Genomic DNA, 22,886 nt, shown 5'->3' with positions numbered 1-22,886 from the left:
AATATCAGATGGAGGTATATCTGTCTTCTCCTCTGTCTTGTAAGCTACGTAGAAAGATGTCTTCTGGATATTTCTTAGATTTGTTTTTCCCTCTGTGGGCCTTCCTAATATTTAAAAACCTAATTTAATGTTAAGGAATTCTTTATGCTCATGTTTTACTGTGTATTCAGTAGGATTTTAGACTCAAATACTAAGAGGGTAGATGAAATACCCTGTTTTCTAATATTCTTCTGCTCATTTCCATACTGGAATAAATTTTTTTTTTGACAGAGTCTCGCTCTGTTGACCCAGGTAGAGTGCAGTGGCATCATCATAGCTCACTGCAACCTCAAACTCCTGGGCTCAAGCGATGCTCCTCCCTCAGCCTCCTGAGTAGCTGGGACTACAGATGCATGCCATGACTCCTAGCTAATTTTTTCTACTTTTTTTTTTTCTTTTTTAGTAGAGACAGGGTCTCACTCTTGCTCAGACTGGTCCTGAACTCCTGAGCTCAACCAATCCTGCCACCTTGGCCTCCCAGAGTGCTAGGATTACAGGTGTGAGCCATGGCACCTGGCCAATACTGGAATAAATTATTGCAATAGGGAAAAGTGTGTGTGCGTGTGTGCGTGTGTGTGCGTGTGTGTGTGTGTGTGTGTGTTTTGGAATGAGTTTTCACAGCACCAGAACTGAAGTTAAGGTAAAGTTTCCATAGTCCTTTACAAAAGAAACTTTACATATCAATAGCACTGGACATCTTTGAGTATCAAACACTATAGTGTAGGGGACATAGAGGTGACTAATAATTATTGATTTTAGAAATTCTTGTCTTGGCTCATGTGTTTTGAACTTTATATTCAGGAAAATGTTCAGAATTAAAGCACTGATGATCCTCTATTGACAATGGGGTATTTTACCCCATTTTACTTTCTTTACCCAAGACCCCTGACACCTGAAATGATCAAATAACAATCAGATCCATATGGAAATGAACTGAAGTGGAGGTTTGTTCTCCCATTTTTGACATCAGGCATCTTTCTTGGCCTCACTTTGTACCCCACACAGTCCCCTGGGCTCTAATTAATGGACATTGAAAACACTGTCCGGAGGAGGAGCATGCTTGGCTTCTGCAGCAGCTTGCAGCCTGCGGGAAATGCTGATTCCTCTTTGATATGCACCAGGAATTTCAAAAATGGCTAACTCCTTCAGATAGGAGAGTAGGTGCCCAATATGTCTAAGTTTTGTCTTGATGGATTAATAATTCCTTAGTCTCTTTTCCCTCAAGAATACTTTTAAGTATTTTTAATTTATTGTCTCAGTTATTCTAACAGCCTTATTGCAAAGAAGTAGGAAATGGTGATTTTTGTCTCATTTCATGAATGAATAAATTGACAACCAGATGTGCAAAAGCTGGCAACAGGTGACTGAGTGAAGAGTTAGAGCTGGAACCTGAATCTCCAGTTACCACACCAGCACTGTTTATGTACCCATATCCCCTGTAAAACTAAAACCCAGCACATTTCAATGAAATTTTTAACATAAGAATTCAACAGATATTTCCAGAATGGTAGGTTCAGGAATGAAATCTCAAAGCAGGTCCAACTTGTTGAACTGAGATTGACACCACTGAAGATGTGAAGGCCATATTCCCTCTTTTTCCTGGTTTTCTTTATAGGAATTGGTAATTGTCATCTATTTAAAACCTGAGAGAAATAGGAAAGCATGCCTTCGTTTGCCATTTTATAGCTTCTATCCTAGTTCCTCTTGGTTTGCCCACACTTTATAGAATTTGGGAGTCCATCTCTTCAAGATACAAAGGTTTGAAATCATAGCCCTATATGCCAGAACAACTAATTCATGTCTACTGGTATTCTCAAAGATTAAAAAAAATGAACACATGACATTGCAGGACATTCATAAAACATTATACAAAACATCACATTTATACTATGCTTTCAAGCCCTTGATGCCTGCCTCTTGACCTTTATATCAACCTCCTTTTTTTTTTATTTGTACAAATTTATAGAGTATATGTACAATTTTGTTATATGCATAGATTGCTTAGTGGTCAAGTCAGGGCTTTTAGAGTATCCATCACCTGAATAACATACATTGTACCCGTTAACCAATTTCTCATGATCCATCCCTTCCCCCTCCCTCTCCTCCCTTCTGAGTCTCCTTGTCTGTCATTTCACTGTTTATGTACATGTGTACATGTTTTAGCATCCACTTAAGAGTGAGAACATGATATTTGACATTCTGTGCCTGGCTTGTTTCACTTAAGATAATGACCTTCAGTTCCATCATGTTGTTGCAAATGGCAGTATATCATTCTATTTGTGGCTATATAATATTCCATTGTGTATATATGTACTGTAATTTCTTTATCTATTCATCTGTTGATGAGTACTTAGATTGATTCCAAATCTTGGCCATTGTGAATAATGCTGCAATAAACATGTGCAGAGATCTTTTTGACATACTGAATTCCCGTCGTTTGGATATATACCCAGCACTGGGATTGCTGGGTCATTTGGTAGTTTATTTTTAGTTTTCTGAAGCACCTCCGTACTGCTCTCCACAGTGGTTGCACTAATTTACATTCCTACCAACAGTGTATGAAGGTTCCCCTTTCTCCCCATCCTCAGCAGCATTTGTTATTGCCTGTCTTTTTGATAAAAGCCATTTTAACTGGGGGTGAGATGATATCTCATTGTAGTTTTGATTTGCATTTCTCTGTGACTAATGACGTTGAGCATTTTTTCATATACCTATTGGCCATTTGTATGTCTTCTTTAGAGAAATGTCTAGTCAGATTATTTGCCTATTTTTAAATTGGATTATTTGATTTTTTTCTGTTGAGTTTTTGGAATTCTTTATATATTTTAGTTATTAGTTTTTTATCAGATGGGTAGTTTGCAAATATTTTTCTCCCATTCTGTGGGTTGTCTCTTCACTTTGTTGATTATTTCCTTTGCTCTGCAGAAGCTTTTTAGTTTGATGAGATCCCAGTTTTGCCTTGGTTGCCTGTGCTTTGGGAGTATTACTCAAGAAGTCCTTGTCCAGACCAATGTCCTGAAGTGTTTCCCCAATGTTTTCTTTTAGTAGTTTTATAGCTTCAGGATTTAGGTTTAAATCTTTAATCCATTTTGATTTTATTTTTGTATATGGTGAGAGATAAGGGTCTAGTTTTATTCTTCTGCATATGGGTATCCAGTTTTCCCAGCACCATTTATTGAAGAGACTGTCCTTTTCCCAGTGCATGTTCTTGGCACCTTTGTCGAAGATAAGTTCACTATAGATGTGTGGATTTACGTCTGGGTTCTTTATTCTTAATTCATTGGTTTATGTGTCTGTTTTTATACTAGTATCATGCTGTTTTGGTTACTGCAGCTCTGTAATATAATTTGAAGTCAGGTAATGGGATTCCTCCAGTTTTGTTCATTTTGTTTAGGATGGCTTTGGCTATTCTGGGTCTTTCATGGTTCTGTATAAATTTTAGGATTATCTTTTCTATATCTGTGAAGAATGTCTTTGATATTTTGATGGGGATTTCATTGAATCTATAGATTGCTTTGGGTAGTATGGACATTTTAGCAATATGGATTCTTCTAATCCAGCAACATAGAATACCTTTCCATTTTTTTGTTTTCTCTTCAATTATTTTCATAAATGTTTTATACTTTTCATTATAGAGATCTTTTGCTTCTTTGGTTAAGTTTATTTCTAGGTATTTTATGTTATTTGTAGCTATTCTATATGGTTATGATCCCCAGTCCCTAGGCCATGCCCTGGAACCAGTCTGTGACCACTTAGGAAATGGGCTATGCATCACCACCTGAGCTCCACACCCACCCCACAACCCATGACCCCCTGCCACCTGGCCCCAGTCAGTGGAAAAATTGTCTTCCATGAAACCAGTCCCTGGGGCCCGCTGGTATATGGGATTACTTTCTTGGTTTCTTTTTCAGATTATTTATTGTAGGGATATAGAAATGCTACTGATTTTTGTATGTTGATTTGTACGTATTTTGCAACTTTACTGAATTTGTTTATCAGTTCTATTTTTGGGGGGGCATCTTTAGGTTTCTGTAGATATAAGGTCATATTGTCTGCAAAAAAGGATAATTTCACTCCTTTCTTTCAAATTTGGATGCCCTTTTTTCTTTCTCTTGTCTGATTGCTCTAGCTAAAACTTCCAGGGCCATGTTGAATAATAGTGGTGAAAGGGGGAATCCTTGTCTTTTTTCCAGATCTTAGAGGAAAGATTTTTAGTGTTTCCCCAATCAGTATCATACTAGGTATGGGTCTGTGATATATGATTTTTATCATGTTGAAGTAAGTTCCTTCTATGCCCAGTTTTCTGAGAGTTTTTATCATGAAGCAATGTTGAATGTTATCGAATGCTTTTTCAGCATCAATTGAAATTATCATATGGTTTTTGGCCTTGTTCTATTGATATGATGTATCATATTGATTGATTGTGTATGTTGAACCATCTTTGCATCCCTGGGATGAATCCCATTTGATCACGATGGATAATATTTTTAATATGTTGTTGAATTCAGTTTCATCATTTTGAGGTATGTTCATTCTATGCCTAGTTTTTTGAGCATTTTTATCATGAAGTGATGATGAATTTTATCGAATGTTCTTTTTGCATTTTTTGAGATGATCATATGGTTTTTGTTTTTGATTCTGTTAATGTGAGGCATCATATTTTTTGACTTATGTATGTTGAACCCTCCTTGCATCCCTGTTATAAAATGTACTGAATCATGATTTATTATCTTTTTCATGTGCTGTTAAATTTGGTTCATTAGCATTTTGTTGAGGATGTTTATGTCTGTGTTTATTATGGATATTGGTCTGTAGTTTTCTTTTTGTTGTTGTTGTTGTTGTTGTTGAGTCCTTGTCTGATATTGGTATCAGAGTGATAACTGGCCTCATAGAATGAGTTTGAGAAAATTTCCTTTTCCTTGATTGGTTGGAATAGCTTCAGGAGTATTAGTATTAGTTCTTTGTACATTTCATAGAATTCAGCTGTGAATCCATCTGGTCCTGGGCTTTTCTTTATTGGTGGATTTTTTATTACTACTCATTTTATTAGTACTAATTTTATTACTACTCATTTATCACTACTCATTATTTGTCTGTTCAGATTTTCTATTTCTTCCTGATTCAATCTTGGGAGTATGTAGGTTTCCAGGAATTTATCTGTTTCCCCTAGCTTTTGTAGTTTGTGAACATATAATTGTTCATAATGGTCTCTGATGATCTTTAGTATTTCTGTGGTGTCAGTTGCCTGTCTCCTTTGTCATTTCTGATGACAAAGAAATGTCATCATTTCTAGCAGCTAGCTAGAAGTTTGTTAATTTAGTTTATCTTTTTGAAGAATCACTTTTCATTTCATTGATCCTTTGTATTGTTTCCTTAGTCTCTATTTCATTTAATTCTACTCTGATACTTGTCATTTATTTTCTTCTGCTAACTTTGTCATTTATTCTTGCTTCTCTACTTCTTTGAGATGTATTGTTATATTGTTAATTTGTAATCTTTCTACTATTTTGATATAGGCATTTATTGCTATAAACTTCCCTCTTAGCACTGCTTTTTATGTATTTCATAGGTTTGGGTATGTTGTGTTTCCATTTTCAATTGTTTCAAAAATTTTAAATTTTCATCTTAATTCTTTCATTGACCCAGTGGTCATTCAGGAGCATGTTGTTTAATTTCCAAGTATTTGTTTAGTTTCCATAGTTCTTCTTGGTAGTGATTTCTAGTTTTGTTCCTCTGTGGTCTGAGGAGATACTTGATATGATTTTGATTTTTTTAAATTTGTGGAGAGACTTGTTTCGTGACCTAACACATGGTCTCTCTTGGAGAATGTCCTATGTGATAATGAAAAAGTTGAATATTTTACAGTTTTGGGGTAGAATGTTCTGTAAATGTCTGTTAGGTCCATTGTTATAAAGTCCAATTTACGTCCAGTTTTCTTTTGTGTTGATTTTCCATCTAGATGATCTAATGATGCCGCGAATGGGGTGTTGAAATCTTCTACTGTCGTATTGCTGTCTATCTCTTCCTTTATGTTTAGTAATATGTAGGAACCTATGTGCTCTAGTGTTTGGTGCATATTAATATATATTTAGAATTGTTGTACCTTCTTGCTACATTGATCCCTTTCTCATTATATAATGACCTTCTTTGTCTTTTATGCCATTTTTTACTTTAAGTCTGTTTTATCTGAAAGAAGTATAGCTACTCCTGCCTGATTTTGGTTTCCATTTGCATGGAATCTCTTTTTCTAGCTCTATCATTCTGTTTCTGTCTTCATAGTTAAGGTGAGTTTCTTGTAAGCAACATATAGTTGGATCATCATTTTTTAAAAATCTGTTCAGCTAATTTATATCTTTTAAGTGAGTTATTTAATCCATTTACATTAAAGGTTATTACTGATATGTTAAGTTTTGTTCCTGTAATATTGTTAATTATTTTCTAGTTTGTTATACAAATTCTTTGTTTTTTCTTTTTCTCTGACTGTTTGTCACTGTGGTTTGGTAGAATTCTGTTGTGGTGCCATTTGAGCCCTTTTTCTCCTTTGTGGGATTGCTTTAACAGTGAGTTTTATAATTTTGTGTCTTTTGATGATATGATATAGGTGAATATTGTCCAGTTGCTTCCAATTTTAGGATCCTTTGAGCATTTCTTGTGAGCTTGTCTAGTGATGAATTTCCTCAGCATTTGCTTGTCTGAAAAAGACTTTGTTTTTTCCCTCAGTTATGAAAGTTAATCTTTCTGGATATAGAATTCTTGACTCACAGTTTTTTTTTCTTTCAGCACTTTTAATGTATCATCCCATTCCTTTCTGGACTGTAAAGTTTCTTCTGAGAAGTTCATCATTAATCTGATGGGGCTACCTTTATAGGTGACTAAGTGTTTTTCTCTTACTGTTTTTGGAATTTGATCTTCACTTTGACTTTGGACAGTCTGAGGTCTTTTTTGTATTGTATTCGTCTGGTGATTGCTGAGCCTCCTGTATTTGGATGTTTAAATCTGTTGCTAGTCTTGGGTTGTTTTCACCTACTATTTTATTAAATAGGTTTTCCAAACCTTTTTATCTCTTTTCACCCTCAGGAATACTGATAATTCATAAATTTGGTTTCTTTAGGTAGTCTCAAATATCTTGAAGGCTTTATTCATTCTTTTTTATTCTTGATTCTTTATTTTTGTCTGACTGGGTTATTTCAATAGACCTATCTTCAAGTTCTGAAAGTATTTCTCCTGCTTGGTCTAGTCTACTGTTGAAGATTTTGAATGTATTCTGTATTTACTTCAGTGAAATTTGTTTTTCTTTGACACAGGATCTCCTTATATTGCCCAGGCTGGCCTTAAACTCCTAGGCTCAAGTGATCTTTTCATTTTAGCCTCTCAAGTTCCTAGGATTTCAGGCAGGTGCCACCATGCCTGGCCTCTTCAGTGAATTTTTTCAGTTCCAGAATTTCTGTTTGGTTTTATTTTTTAGATATCTATCTCCTTGGTAAATTTCTTGTTCATATCCTGAATGGATTTTCTGAGTTCTTTGTATTGTTTTTCAGGTTTCTCTTTCACCTTATTGGGGTTCTTTAAAATCAATACTTTGAATTCTCTAGCTGTGATTTCAAAGATTTCTTTTTGGTTGAGATCTATTGCTGGAGAATTGTTGTGTTCCTTTGGGGGTGTCATATTACCTTTCTTTTTCATGTGTCCTGTGTCTTTGCATTAATTTCTGCACATGTAGTTTGATAGTCCCTTTTTCTTATTTTTAAATTTACTTTCATTGTGGGGTAGGGGATTTTTCCTAAAGATTTGATTATGATGTTGGTTAGATAGGTGCCTTTCATTTTGCTTCTGAGTGGCTGCATGATTTCTTTGGCTATAAATAGCGTTAGTGGTATCTGTGTTTGGGTGTGGTTGTTGGCGGAGGCTGTGGTGAAGTTGTGCTGGTGACTGGATTACTAGATGGACCCATCTTCAGGTTTTAGTGGCAGTGGTGGTGGGCCCAAGCACAGTGTACTTGTATTGGCAGTAGTCGCAACGGGCTGTGCAGGCCAGGTTCCAGGCCAGTAGCTGGTGCTTACATGTAGGAGCCAGATGAGGTGGTAGCAGTAGGATGTTAATGGCCAAACTCAGTCCCATGGGAGGAATGCACAGGTGTCCTAGGTGGTGGATTGGGTTGTGGAGCCCCCGGCGACTTGGATTTCACACCTTGTCTCAGGGGCTGGGAGGAAGCAGGGTAGAGCTGGACGAGGCAGGATGTGCTCAGGCTCCCCCAATGACTAGTGCATGCACCAGCCATGATGGCTGGGGGCAGGGTAATACTCAGGTCCCTGGTAGAATCCTTGGGTGAGGGGTGGCTTCCACTCTACTGAGGTCCTGCCACGGGGAGGGTGAGGCCAGTCCCAGCAGCCATGGCCTTGTCTGGTGGATTGGATACTTGCGTCCCTCTCATACCCCACTCCCAGCAGAGCTTGCTGCCCCATCTCAGCTGTTGTTGCTGACCTCGCTGTTCCATCAGACCAAGCAACTCGTACCTAGCCTGCAACTTAGTCTAGACTATAGTAGTGCTGTCCAGCTCAAGACCAAGCCTGCATGGTAACTCTAATCCTCCTCAAGTCATAGGGGTGGTGGGTGACTGCTTCCAGCACTGGTAGCTGTAGCCCATGCCACACTTGTTTTTTGGTCCTGTTGCAGGAGCTCATCCACTCTTATGCCCTGGCTCTGCAAGCAGCAGCCTGAGTTTCCCTAACACCTAGGACTGGCACTGCTGGTTCCCAGGACTGTTCACATTCTGTGAAAAGCTAGGATCAAAAATGGCATCTTGCTATGGCCACTTAGGTTTCAGAAAGGGCGTGGCATTTGGGGGTGTTCTCTTCATGGAACAGTTTCTTCTTACAGTCTCCCGGCCACTCCCTAAATTAGATTAGAACTTGGGAGGGTGAAGGTGCTCTCCTGTGGCCTGGTACAATTCCCCAGTGGGAAAGTGGACTACAGAAAGACATTCACTCCCCCTTCCCCATATTTGGGAATCACTGGCTCCTGGCTGTTCCCAGCAACGCATGTTGTCTGTTTTTCTTCTCCTTCCTAGGTTTTAGAGTTTCCTGCTGCTTTTTTGTTGAACTCCTATGTTCCCTTTTGGATAATATATTCAAAGTATGGTTGTCTACACATTTTTTTTGGTTCTTCTAAGAAGAGAAGGCCTGATTGAAATACTTCTAGTCAGCCATCTCCTGCTACTCTGTTGCCCCATAGAAATATTGTTCCATAGAGATAGTGCTATATAGAGACAGAAATGATTTCAGGAGTTTTTCAGGGCTTTGCCCTGAAGGAATATGTGAACATGTTAGTTCACATATCAAAAGCTGCCTCACCTTGGGAGGGAATCTCACAAATCAGTGTCAGCTGCTTTCCAAGGTGACCTTGCGTCTCAAACCTGTGGCTTTCACCTGTTTTGTACAACAAAGTGGGTTTTCACGGAGCCACCGGATGAGAGCTGATCAAAGAGTGCCTGCCCGACAGACAGACACCTGCGGCTAAAAGCAGTTAGCCTAAGAGACAGTTCCTGCTTCACTCCTGACTACCTGTCTCAATCCACAAAAACTAGATAAAGAAATATAGAGACACTATATTTCTGTTTATCCTTTCTGTTAAACTGATAGCTTTATCTTAGAACTTAGTCTTAGAAAGATTTTGTAACCATTTGCTCACGTAGATAGAGTTAATTAAGGGATCTCTAGAAGCCTTTTAGGAGACTTTTAACCTAACAGGAACTACCTGTTATTATGTAAATCTGTTACCCCTGGCGACCGATTACTGTACCTATAGATACCCATGTGAAACTTTACTCTGGGCCTCACAGCTCACGGGAATGCTTTGGGGTCTCCTGAGCTCCCCCCTTTCATAAATCTGTTCTTTATAAAACTGTACTTTCGTCTCTGTGTATTCTTTTATTTCTATAGTCTATTACTTTCTATTTTCTATTATTTCCTTATCCTTTGTGACAACCCCTGCCTAAGGGACCTGATTTTTTGCTGGGAGCATAGCTAACTGCCTGCCCTACTCTAAGAGGGATTTTGAGCTGGGAAGATTCTCATCCATTGGCAATTAGAAGTTTGCTGCATTCACCAATTTGTTTTAAAGGATATTACAAAAGGTACAGATGAAGAGATGCTTAGGTGAGGAATGAGGGAAGGGGTGCAGAGCCACTGGGTGTGCCACCCTTTAGGAACCTCCATGTGTTCAGCCAAACAGTAGCTCCCATACCCACCTCTTGATGTGTGAAGAAGAATAGGTAGGGAGTTTACAGGAAGGAAGGACGGACCAAGACTGGAGTCTTAGATCTCTGTCTCCAGGTTCCCTGCTCTTCTGCCTGGATCATTGAGCCTTATATTGCTTTAGCAAATAATAATTTTACTTTTAATTATGGTGTATGCCTTCACTGATAGCTTTGATGGGCCAAGACAGACCCCCTTAAAATTTGGCAGGGCCAAATTAATGCTCACCAGTAAAGGTTGGGGATGGAAAGGTAGTAAAATGAGACAATAAATTAGGTAAACTATGAGAAAACAAAGTACATACCTCTTAATTTTTGAGACACATTCAAGAAAAAGTAAAAACAAAGAAACAAACAAAAAGCTTATTATTATCTTTTATTTTCATTTATATAACTTTGCCTAAACTGTAGGTTAAGACTAGTAAGACAGGAGGGAATTGCAGATTATAAACCTTAGCCCAGGGTAATGTAAATAATTCATGAAATTATTTGCATTTATTTTTATGGCTTAAATTATTTAATTAGATTCAATTAATGAACTCCAGTATTTGCTTGGTTCTTTGAAGGAGGAGCAAACGTAGTGAGCTGTCTTCTTTTTTAATAGCCACCAGCCACATGTGGCTTCTGAGCAGTTTAGATGTGGTTGGTTTAAGCTCAGTTGTTCTCTATTTTTGAAATGTACAGCAGATATTTAAGACTGAGTAGGAAAAAAAGTTTGTAGAATATCTCATTAGTGATTTTTTATGCTATTTGTATGTTAAAATGACAAAGTATTATTAATAGATATGTTGGGTTAAATAAATGTAGTCTGAAAATTAACTTCACTAGTTTCTTTTTGCATTTTTAACCACGAGTACTAGAAAGTTGAAAATTACATATACAGATCCTGTTATATTTCTATTAGAAAGCCTTGTTCTGTGGTGCTTACCATTAGTTTTTGCTGCTTGGATATTTGAAGACTTGTTAACACGTGTTTTATTCCCCTTGATGAAATAAAAAGAAAATTAGGGCATAAAAAAATACTAGAGATATAAGAGAAATGCTTTCCTTCCATTGATGCTAATAGTGCTCTTTCTAAAGGACATTTCTTTGAGGATGGGGAAAGCTGGAAAGAAAATAAGGAAGGAAAGATGGAAGGGAAGCTGGGAGGTTCTTGTGAGGCAGCTTGTGATAGTTAAGATGTCAAGTGAAAGCCACCTTGAGAAAAGGAAAATGTCCACATTCAGGAGTTTTTATAGAAACATCTTCAAAATTTGTCTGAGTGTTCTCCCCTGAGGGGAGGTTGGGACTCCCTAGGAATGAGCAGAATACTTTAGAACAGATTCCCTAGGTTGGGGTATTTTACATTTTTTGCAAACTGAAGTCACAAACTTATTCAATATTCAAAATAATGTATTTTCTTACTTCTTAGAGGTAAAACAACATTAAAAACATTTTCATCTCTGGTTTTTGACTGTAGTTACTCTGAAGACTCTCTGAAGAAGATTGATAGAGCCTGTATATTAAGGTCTCTGGGTCTTTATTCTGGGTAGTCTCAAAAGGTACTTGATTTTTGATGGAGCCAAAAAATAAAACAAAACCAGAAAAAAGGGACCCTGAGTAAAAGTATGTATCCTTTGTTGAACATTGTCAGAGTTAGATTTTAAAGCTACTCAGGCTTTCCCCATATCCTAACATGTTTCCGAGTCTCTTCTGGTGCTTATCAGGTAGTAAAGGTACTAAAGGAATAATCATTTTAGTTTAAGTGAAATGAAAACAAGAAAGTTAATTTTCTGGGAAAAATTAACACAATGCATAATAATCCAATACATTCTGTATTTGACCAGTTTATGAAAATCAATTACATTCGCAGAATGACATTTAGTTAAAACAATAGAATATTAATATTGCTTTTCTTCTTAGGACCAATCATACTATTGCTCTTCCTCAGTGTAGATAACAGAGTAGATTTTAAGGGTGGGTTGGGAATTCTTAAGATAAGAAAAAGCTTGGTGTTTGCCTGCTAAATTTAGATTACATGAAACTTTCATAATTTGCTCCCAAGTTAAGAACTAATTCTCTGAGATCTATTTAGGGAATGGAGATTTTTGCATAACTGGATGATATTGCCATCGCTTTGCTTTTGATCTCTTCCTTGGCTGTTCTTTACATTCATTTAAAAAATGATGATATCTCTGCATGCCTGTGCTTCAAGAATATTGTAGAAAATAATATTACTTCCTAGTAATATGTAGGCTAAAATGTAAAACAAGATAATAAATTAGAAACATATTGGATAATTGCTGAGAAATACCTTTTATAATGATTTTTTTTTCAGAAAACTGATACTGAAATGAGGTATACAGTTACCATCCAACTGGCACTTCTGAGTGTGACATGTTTGGACACATGGTTTAAACCAATTTGTCAGCCCCTTCCTGAGGAGATTGAAGCTGGGAATTCAGCTCTGGGGGACAAGGCTTGCTCCTCCAATGACATGATAGGTGTCCTAAGGAGAACCTGTTGTTCCTTGCCTTGATTTAACAAACCTTGATTTACTTCTCAATAGTTCTTTGTGCAGGAGAGGGAGCTGGCATGTTGCTAATTTCCCCAGCAAGGAGAGGCTGTGCGCAGCTCCTCTTGATGCTGTAGCGGTTCCCTGAGTGTGCCCTCTCCTTCTGGGGCCACTTTCCCCTACCTCAATCAAACATGAGCTCTGACTTTTCTAGTGTTCCTGGGGGAACTGGTCAAGTGGCCATGATTTGGTCTTTCCACGTGTGTCCTCAACAGTTAATCTCTGGCTATCTGAGGTAACCTGAGTCACCTAGTGTCCTTGTAGCCAGGAGCCCAGCTCAAACAGTAGAGACAGGCTCTGTGTTAGTGAGGGAAACCCAGCTCAAACCAGATTAAGCCAAAATGGGGGGATTTACTGGTTCATGTAAATAAAGAAATTCTTGAAGAGGGCAGGTGGGATTTGACCTTGGCATCATGGGACCAGGAACTCTCACGTCTGCTGAACTATCTCTGTCAACTTTGTGTTCCTTTGTGAGATGGCGTCCTTCTCTTAGGTTAGCCATCTTCAAAGCATGAAACCTGGTCACAGACCATTTGGACTTTATACCTCTGCATCCCTGTCACTGAAGAATAAAGTAAGATTCACCCCCTCAGGTCCTGTTGGAAAAAATTTCAGAGGAAGGACTGTGACTGGCTCAGGGGTTTGGAGAACTGAGACTGGATTGGACTGTGTCACATAACCAGCCCTGTGGTATGAGAAGTAGCATCTGTTGCTGGAAGAAGGCAGTGAGTTTAAATTCACTTTGAGTGAGACCATCATCCCAATCTGTGTTGACTACAAGTTATCAAAAAAGCTCAATCCTTATAGTAAAGTCTAGTGTGTGGGTGTTGATAATGCTTGAGTTGAAACTTCAATGATGAGGAATGACCTTCTGGGTGGCGGGAGAAGTGCAATCGAAGGCTCCAACTGAAGCTCTGCTGCATCCAAGGAACTGAACTCTAGGGTGGTGAGGAAGGGAGGCACCTAGTCTTGACCTGTTTTGTTCTATAGGCAGTTGGGAGCTTTTGGAATCTTTAAGCAGATAAGTGACGCCATCGTATTTCTGTTTTATGGTAAATAAAATGCTTCCAAAACATTTTTACACCATGACACATACAACCGATAATATTTTAATGGTACTCTGAGTGAATGCTGTAGGTCACGGCCCCAGTCTGACTAGCTGCCTTGGGGTAGGGTGCCTAGGTGGAGACTCTGGCAGGAAGAAAATGTGTGAAGACGCCCGCACATTACCTTGTTTAGGCAAGAGAAGAAGGGAACCTACACCTAGAACCAAGTTATAAAAATTGCTAGAAGTAAAGGGAGAATAGTTGGCAAAATGTGATTAAATCCACATAGTCCTCAAATCCTGTGTTAGCTCTTATGTTCATCCTCCTGTAAAATTTATAAATAAAATGATTCAAGTTTCAGCTCTTTTTCTTATTTCTGCTTCCTCCTCTGAACCCTCTGCCTATACTCCTACTTTCCTTCCTCGAACATTGATGTATTTAGGAATCATCTGGAAAGAGAGTTGCATATACAGAATTCCAGGCTTCAGCCACAGAGCCTGATTCTCCATAAACCTTGGATGGGGCCCAGGAATTTGCATTTCTCCATGGATTTCAAGTAATTATAGGGCCACAGACCATACTGATCTAATACACCTGCTAGGAGCTTCCAGAAAGCAGCGACTCCTGCTGCTATTCCTAAACTGATGCTGAACCATGAAGAAGATACTCTGCGTGTGCATCTAGTGCAAGTGGGTGCATGGCAGTTTCTCAGCCCCAAGTCCTAGCAATAGCCCACCTTCAACATATACCACGAGTTTTCACTTGGAAAACATTAATTCTATCATCAAAATCTTGGTCGAATCTTCCTGCCCCTCTGAGGCCTTTCTCAACTTTCCAACTAGCGTAGGCAGACCCCATGGGTCCCTGATGCCTTGTGCTTCATTATGCTTTGATATTGAGTTGAGATTCTATGTGTGTTCTCCCTCCACAATGGGCTGCTTTAGATGCCCATAAGTGATCTATAAGCATTAGTGAGTTGAATTAAAAGCATTTATAAAGGAGAAAAAAAGATGTGGAGAATCTATGAACTGGACAAGTCTACATGATTACTTCATCATTTATGATTGTTTGAATTTATTTTTTAATATTTTAAGAAAGATTGCTCAGTTTTTATGCTTGGACCCTCCTTTGGAAAACAATTTTTACTTGCATTTTCTCATATGTCAAACTCACTTTCTCTTGGTTGTCAGGTTTCCTGGGAGAGGCAATTCACTAGATAGTAAATTCATGCCCTGGAATAATTAATTCACCTCACATGAGTGAGTACTTTATTCTGAGAACATGCAATGTACCCTGAGTCCCCACAAGACCTGGCTTTCATCAATACAGAGAAAGCTTCTTAATTGGTATTCATCATTGCTAACATTTGGCACTGATTAGTGGAATATGCTTTCATATTTGGCAAAGCCTTAATTGAGAATATACAACTATTATTTGGGTTATATTTTCCTGCAATTGAATCCATATTTTTAAAGATCATACACAGACATGGAATGGGAGCACAAGAATTTTGCAACATTCTGTCAGTTTAACTCTAATTCTAGGTAGTTCAGATTAAGGAGTCTCCTAACGTGGAAATAAAAATTAGAGAATTGACTACTCTTTTAAAAAAGCACTTGTATTTATAAACTGAAATAACCAGACACAGCTTCTTCACCATATGTGTGTAAACACAAACAGGCTATATGTTTTTTATCTTCACCACCAGAAATCTGCCTTTACCACCTGCCTTCAGTATTAGTTCCTGGTCCCATTGATTCTAAAGATCATGACCATTCAGATGAAGCACTCTGGACCTTCATTAAACCATACTCAGCCAGCAGTAATTGGGCATGTACTTGGTACCACTATGGGCATGGAACCATGCTAAGCGTAGATGAATGCTAACCCATGTTCTCCCAAAGCACATGCTCTGGTAGAAAGGAGATGAATATCTGTAGAAGGCAAGTGCCATTGAATGTTCTAATAGAGTCATGGAATACTATAGAAAAAAGAATTTGTTGGAATTTTCTATTCAGAAAATAGTCAAATGACAAATCATCTAAATAGAAAAGAAAGTCTGTTTTTCCCCTCAAAGGCTCTGTTAAGGTAGTTTTTTATTAGCTGGCTTGCATTTTGCCTGTGCTGTATTTTGAGTGGTATAGTGATGAAGAAAACCTTAATTGCTGCTGTAGGTAAAAACCACTAATTATAGTGGTTTCTCTTCTGTGTCTCTAAATTGGTGATAATCACCATACATTTATGTTAAAGTGAGGCAAGATAATCACAAAGCAGGATGCACCAGGGAATTCTGGGCATGCCTCACCTCCATGTGGTCCCACGGAATGGAGCTCAACACCTGTCAAAACAGGGGCGTGTTTGGGGATGTTATATGGGCAATGGATTTTGAAAATAAAATGAAAAACCATTGCAGGACACGAATTGTCTCCAACCTCCAGGTCTGTGCCCCTTCAAATCTCTCCTCCCCATGTCCTTCAGAGTTTTCTTTCTGAAATACAAATCTGCTCGAATTGCACCACCATTCCTATTAAGGATGCATCCATGTCGTCATTGATTCAAAATGCATTAGTGACATGCCAGACACTATGCTAAGCATTGATAACATTTTTCTTTTTCTTCATGCAGCTTCTAGTTGGGGAGTTAGAGATTAATTACATGATCAAAGATATAATTTCTCACTTTTCTCCCCAACCTATAAAGTTTTTTAAACTCATAAGCATTATGTATAACAGTGTCCTTGTCTGACCCCTAACTTCTTTCATCCTCATCCCTTAACGTGATCATCTCCTTCCCCTCCAGCTAACAGACTCATTTGGCCGTTCCCTGCGTATGCCACCTGTCTATTTCTATCATGTCCTTGCACATGACTGCTTCTTTTCCTTGGTATTCTCCTCCTCTTTTCCTGCTTGGTGACCTTATCCGTGAGAATTTTGCTCAAATATCCTCTTTGGTTCTCTTTTGTGGCAGGCGTAGCCATTTCATTTTCTGCACTTCCAAAGCACCTTCTCCTTCCTCATTCTACCACTTGCAGTGTTGCATTTCAGTGATCTCTGTATGACTGTTTCTTCCCTTAGACTGTGAACTCTTGGAGGTAGAAATTGTGTCCTCTTTGATTCCATCTTCCTAGACCCCAGCACAAAATTTGGCTCAGAGTACATGCTCAGAACATGTTGGTTGGTATTAAATTGCTCTCTACAACCTGGACATGGGGATTAGGAAAGAGAGACATGCATGGAAAGGGAGGCAAAGATGCTTCAAAGCCATGAGTTAATTAAAGTAAATTTGTACTGGGGATATTAAAGGCCAGTAGTTTTATTCTGAAGCTTTAGAATTAAGAAATGTAACCAGAATTTTCTGTAATGTAAAGAGCCTATTTAGGCTATTATTTTGGTATAGACAGTGTCACATCAATGTCACAGAATGAGGCTGCAAGGCTGTGGACTTCAGGCATGAAATCTTCATGGGTTCACATGGTGATGGAGGAAGAAATCTCCCCTCTCGATAGCATGTGTGCTACTGTGATATGCTGTCACTTGGCATTGTACCCAAGGATGCTCCTGGCCACATACTCCAAACTCAGTAAGGCAAGGGCAGTCTAGCACTACCCTGCACCATCTGCCAGCTCTATAAGATTCTTGTGATTCTTTTAGAAAAAACAAAGGAAACTCAAATTTACTGTGATGGTGATGACTCTCAGCTCTAGAAGATGACATGCCAGAGTGGGCAGAGAAGGTTCTATTCTTTCTATTTCTGAGTTATTTTACATGTACCTCCCTAATGGGAGGGAGACGAGTAGTTTGTACACTTACGATGTTGTTGAAGGCGAGGTGGTTTGACTTCAGGTCAGAGTATATTGCAACAACAAAAAAAAAACATCTCTTTGCAATGAAAACACCTCCTGGCCTTTGCTCGAGGTTGTATGTGACAGGCCAGGATGGGAACGTTTGGAATGTTTGCCCCCAGCCCCTAAGGGGCCTCAGTGCTGTAGACATGCGCACACTTCCATAACAGGCCAACACCGGGCGCTGGGGCCTCTGGTTCCCACCCAGGGTGTACTTCCCCATTCAGTGTGTCACTGATGCTGCTAGGAAACTGCATTAAGTTACAGTCAAGTGTCTTGCCAACGCGAGCACCACTCTTGGTGTCACGTTAAGGATACAAAGCAATGGAAAATGATCCCGTGGACATTCATGTAAAATTAATTTATTTTTTATCCAAAGCTATATTTTCAATCATTCCTGAATAGAAATTTTTTGTTAGATTGCTCATGTAATGAACTGAAGATCACTTTTGGCCTATAGAGTTTACTTTTTGCCCAATGAGTGATGTGAATATGATTTCAGAGGGAATTGTTCAGAACATTTACAAAAACACTGTTCTTCTGCCTTTAAGAACATTTTTTGAATGATAAAAATAAATCCAAATCTGAGAGGGAGAGGAAGGTGGGGTTAGTATGAGGAACTGTGAGGTTTCAATTCTATAGCTGATGTTTTATTTAAAAACAATAAAAGTGACTGCAAAAAGCTGGGTAGCGGGTACTTTGGTATTCATTATTTTGCATATTTGTCTGTGAGATTAAATGCTTTATAATATACTCATTTGAGGGATATTTGGCATAGGTTTAGAGAATTTCAAAAAGCAATATGGCCATCATAAGTTACTTTTCTTATGAATTTTCTACTTGGAGATGTTTTTAAAAGGCTCATTAGTTTGTGTTGCTGTGTGTATGTCTTTTCTTTATAAAATATGTTATGATTCAGATTCTTAATATAATCTGGCTGTTGTCTTCATTATTTTGTATTGGGCAAGTCTTACATTTTATAATCTGGTAAGAAAAATTAAGCCAACATGTGAAAGATGAAGGTTTTGAGAACTTAGGTTAACCAATGATTTATATTCAGGTGGGTGCTGGTAAGACACCCAGAGTTGGCTCACCAGGAGGGATGCCGCTCTCCAGCCTGTCCTCCCCGGGCTCTGTTGCCTGCTGGAGGAGGTTCTAGTACTTCATGTCAAGCCAGTGTGGCTGAGCTCCCACTAGCTTCTGTGGCCAAGTGCAAGTAAGCAGTGGAAGCCATGCTCGTTTGGGGCACACTCTTGATTTCAAGGAGGGGAATGCAAGCACCTGGTGTTAGGCCTCAAAGATGTCCGTGTCCTAATTACCATGTGCTAATATTTTACCTTACTTGGCAGAAGGGACTTTATCGATATGATTAAGTGAGGATCTTGAGATGGGGAGACTCCATTGGCTTATCGGGGTGAGCTTGATGTAATCACAAGGACGCTTACAAGAAGGAGAAGGATGGTCAGACTCAGAGAAGATATGACTGGGGAAGCAGAGGTCGGAGGGATGTGGCCACAAGCCAAGGAAGGCAGGCAGCTTCTAGAAACTAGAAAAGGCAAGGAACAGACTCTCCCCTAGAGCCCCTAAAAGGAATGCAGCCCTGTTGACACCTTGGTTGTATCCCACTGAAATGATTTTGGACTTACGACCTCTGGAAGTGTAAGATGATAAATTTGTGTTGTTTGAAGCCATAGAGTTTGTGGTTATTTCTTACAGCAGCCATAGGCAATGAATACAAACAGGCTTGGCATGAGAGAGGGTGAGCAGCACCGTGGCAGGGAGGGGAAGACCTACCTCCATCAGAGATCACAGGGCTCACCGAGAACTTGGAAAAGGTGAGGGTTAAGTCCTCCACAGTGCTAGCTTTGAGTCAGACTGCCTGACTTACACCCTGGCACCAACGTGTATTTGCAATGGAATCTTGAGTAATTGAACCTCTGTCTGGCTTTGTTCTCCCATATGTAAAAACAGGAATGATAATAGAACTTGCCTCATAAACTTGTTACGAGGCTTAACTCACATAATCCATTCAAAGCATTTGCACAGTACCTGGCACAAAGTAAAGGTGCTATAAAAGTTACCTATTGTTCTATAAGCCCTCAGCTATTCAAAGGGCTTGCTGTGTGTTCATGGATGCTGGATTTTATTAGCACATTTAATAAGGCTAGTCTTTCTTTTGGGAAGCCACATAAATTATGCATCATATAAATCTAAAAGAAATATCTGCTCATTCTGGGAGCAGTGACACTGTGGCTAAATACATGGTCATTAGATTGGTGGAACCTTTGCTTTGTTTTAAGGTGGGACTCAGAAATAAATATAGCTGTATATGTTTGCTACGTGAGGAACAGGTCTGTTGCAGTGAAGCGTGTTCATGGCTACCTATTTAGGTCTTAACTCAGGGAGCCTTAGCTTTGCATTCTTCTACTTATCCTGTACTCACAGTAGGAGGGTTCCCTTAAAACAGCAAAAATCTTCCCAGGGTAAGGAGGACCATGTGAGGGGAGTAGGGAGGGCGTGTGTACGCAGGGTCATTGTAGTGGTAGAGTTATGAGAATGTGTAAAACCTCACAGCTCATGACCGGTAATTGGTTTATGGCACGGTTATCCCTCCGTGGAAGGTGGAGCAGCTTGCTTTAATTCCACCCTCCTGTTCATTCCACAGCACTTTTGCAATGATGTCCTTTCGTACTTTACAGTAACTATGTCTCTTTAGATGGGACCTGGTGTGGGCTGCCACCCAGCTCATCCTAAATGACCCTTTGTGGGTGGCATTCAAGTTGGTGGAGGTAGCATTCCAGACAGAAAGGAGCCCGTGTGTGCAGTAAGGCAAGAAGACAGGAGAGAACAAGCACACATTTGGCAAATTACAGATAGTGGAGGCATATTTGGTGTGTGCCGGGGCGAGAGAGGGTAGGGGGTGAAACTGGAATTGTCCACTGAGGCAGTCATGTGAAGAGCTTTGAGTCTCCACCTTAGGAGTGTGGGCTTGATCCTGGAGCCCTTCCTCTTCCAGAGGTGCCATATTAAAATAAATACCATGGGAGTGGGAATATAGGGCTTGGTGGTCCCAAAGTTTTGGAAATGCTGAGAAAACAAACCAAGGAGTTTCTTTCCTATAGGAATTCTCAGAGCTTATTTTGAATTTCTCGGAGGCAGTAATAATAGGCAAATACAAATGAGACTCAGAACTAAGGAATGAGTGGGTCCAAGAGATATGCAAGACAGAGAATTTAAAACAGTTGGTGACAAATTATATGGGACAGGGGGACAGGTGATGGATAGGGAAGTTCAATACAACCCTAGTTTCAAGTTTAGGATTTTATGCAATAGCTTACGATTTTTAAATAATAGAGGAATAGAGTATATGTGGGAAGAAGAATCAATTTTATAGGAAGATAATGAATTTCAAATTTATTTTGGACTTGTTTTATTTGAAATACTGAGAAGAGAGCTGATGGTGCTCATGTCCGTAGACCTTTGAGAGTGTGTCTCTGGGATGAAGGGAGTGAGGGGCCGGAACGCTGGGTAGAGTGAGCTAATTCGAGCCATGGGTGTGCATGAAGACCTCCCAGAGATGAGACTGTAGGATTTCTAAGGCTTACATGCAAATCACATTCAATTGATAATGTTGTAGCCAAGGGCAGAAGGGTAGAGCTATCATTTAGTTTTTGAGTGCTGACTCTTGCATTCTAACTAAGATCATTGTCATGTTTAAATAGAAGGCCTTATCTGCTTTTTCAGAATCACGGCTTGTGCAATGACTATGAATAAGTACGTGGAAGAAAATGTATCTCAGAAATCCTACACGACCATCAAGTACTTCATGAAGATGCTGAGCAGTGTCAGCGAGACCTTGATCTTCATCTTCATGGGCGTGTCCACCGTTGGGAAGAACCACGAGTGGAACTGGGCCTTCGTCTGCTTCACGCTGGCCTTCTGCCTCATCTGGCGAGCGCTGGGTAACGAGCACTTGTTTGCTAAATGAACATTCAGGGACATTCACTGACAGAGGGGGCTTTCTTCTTGTCCATCCTTTCCTGCATCTGAGGCTCCTTTCATGTCTTCATTTCTTCTTTTTTCTCATCTGTTTCTTCATCCTCTCCTTCCTCTTCCTCCTCCTCCTCCTCTTTTTCTTCTTCTTCATCCTCTTCCTCCTTTTCTTCTCCTTCTTCATCTCCCTCCCCCTCTTCCTCTCCTTCCTGTTACATTCTTTTCTTCTCTGAGTATCTTCAAGCCTTTGCTCTAAGTCACATGAGTCCGCCTTGGCTTCTCTGATTTCACGTTTTCACCCGTCATCCTGGAACAACAATGTCAAAGGCCCAGAGCGTTGGATACTAACAAGACAGAGAAAAGGGGGGAAAGACTGCAGAGCCTATTCTTAAATCTTTTGCCCTGTCACAGCAGCACAGAAAATGAGCCTACATATTTTCACATTCTGGCCTCACAGTCTATGTTTTTCGGCTGGGGGGTTGTTCTCTGCAGGTGTCTTTGTCCTGACTCAGGTCATTAATTGGTTCCGGACCATTCCCCTGACCTTTAAGGATCAGTTCATCATCGCCTACGGGGGACTCCGGGGTGCCATCTGTTTCGCGCTAGTGTTTCTCCTTCCTGCTGCTGTGTTTCCTCGGAAAAAGCTGTTCATCACAGCTGCCATTGTTGTCATATTCTTCACTGTCTTCATTCTGGTGAGTAGAGTTCTTTCTCCTAGAAAAGCCTCTCCCTTTCCCAGAAGGAAACAAGATCTTTCAGACTATGGTAATGAAATCTGTTTACAGGATGCAAAGTGGCAAAGGTGTGTTGGAGCTTTGGTAGTTATGTTATTAGGGAAAATGATATTTCCTGTCTGGGTTCATGTCCCCGGATTGTCCAGGGGCCTAAGAGAGTCCAGTTTGGTCATGTGGCCTACACAGAGGAATTATTATTTAAGGAAACTCAACTAAGGGATCTAAGCTTACTACTGGAAAATTATGAACTGCGCTTGCTAATCCTGGCCATTTGCCTTGCTCTCTGACCTAGTAAATGTTCTTGTTAAGTGATGGTTGTGCATGATGACCTTCCAACAGCCATTTGACATGAGTTGACTGCTTAGCAGTGCTCCCCCCAAAAACAGAGGAATGGGTAGATACCAGCTTCATACTGGGAGGCAGCAAG

General features: G+C 39.6%; 1 protein-coding gene across 1 annotated transcript in view; it reads left to right on the top strand.

Moving 5' to 3' along the window:
- Positions 1-22,886, top strand: part of SLC9A2 (solute carrier family 9 member A2) — a 90,618-nt gene that overhangs the window by 41,800 nt on the left and 25,932 nt on the right. Inside the window, exons 4-5 of the mRNA XM_069494658.1 lie at positions 21,477-21,694; positions 22,218-22,420. Of these exons, the coding sequence (XP_069350759.1) occupies positions 21,477-21,694; positions 22,218-22,420 (421 nt within the window). The remainder of the gene's footprint in view (positions 1-21,476; positions 21,695-22,217; positions 22,421-22,886) is intronic.

The sequence above is a fragment of the Eulemur rufifrons genome, chromosome 19 (assembly GCF_041146395.1).
Source record: "Eulemur rufifrons isolate Redbay chromosome 19, OSU_ERuf_1, whole genome shotgun sequence".
NCBI classification, from domain to species: Eukaryota; Metazoa; Chordata; class Mammalia; order Primates; family Lemuridae; genus Eulemur; species Eulemur rufifrons.
This window is presented reverse-complemented; position numbering and strand designations above follow the sequence as displayed.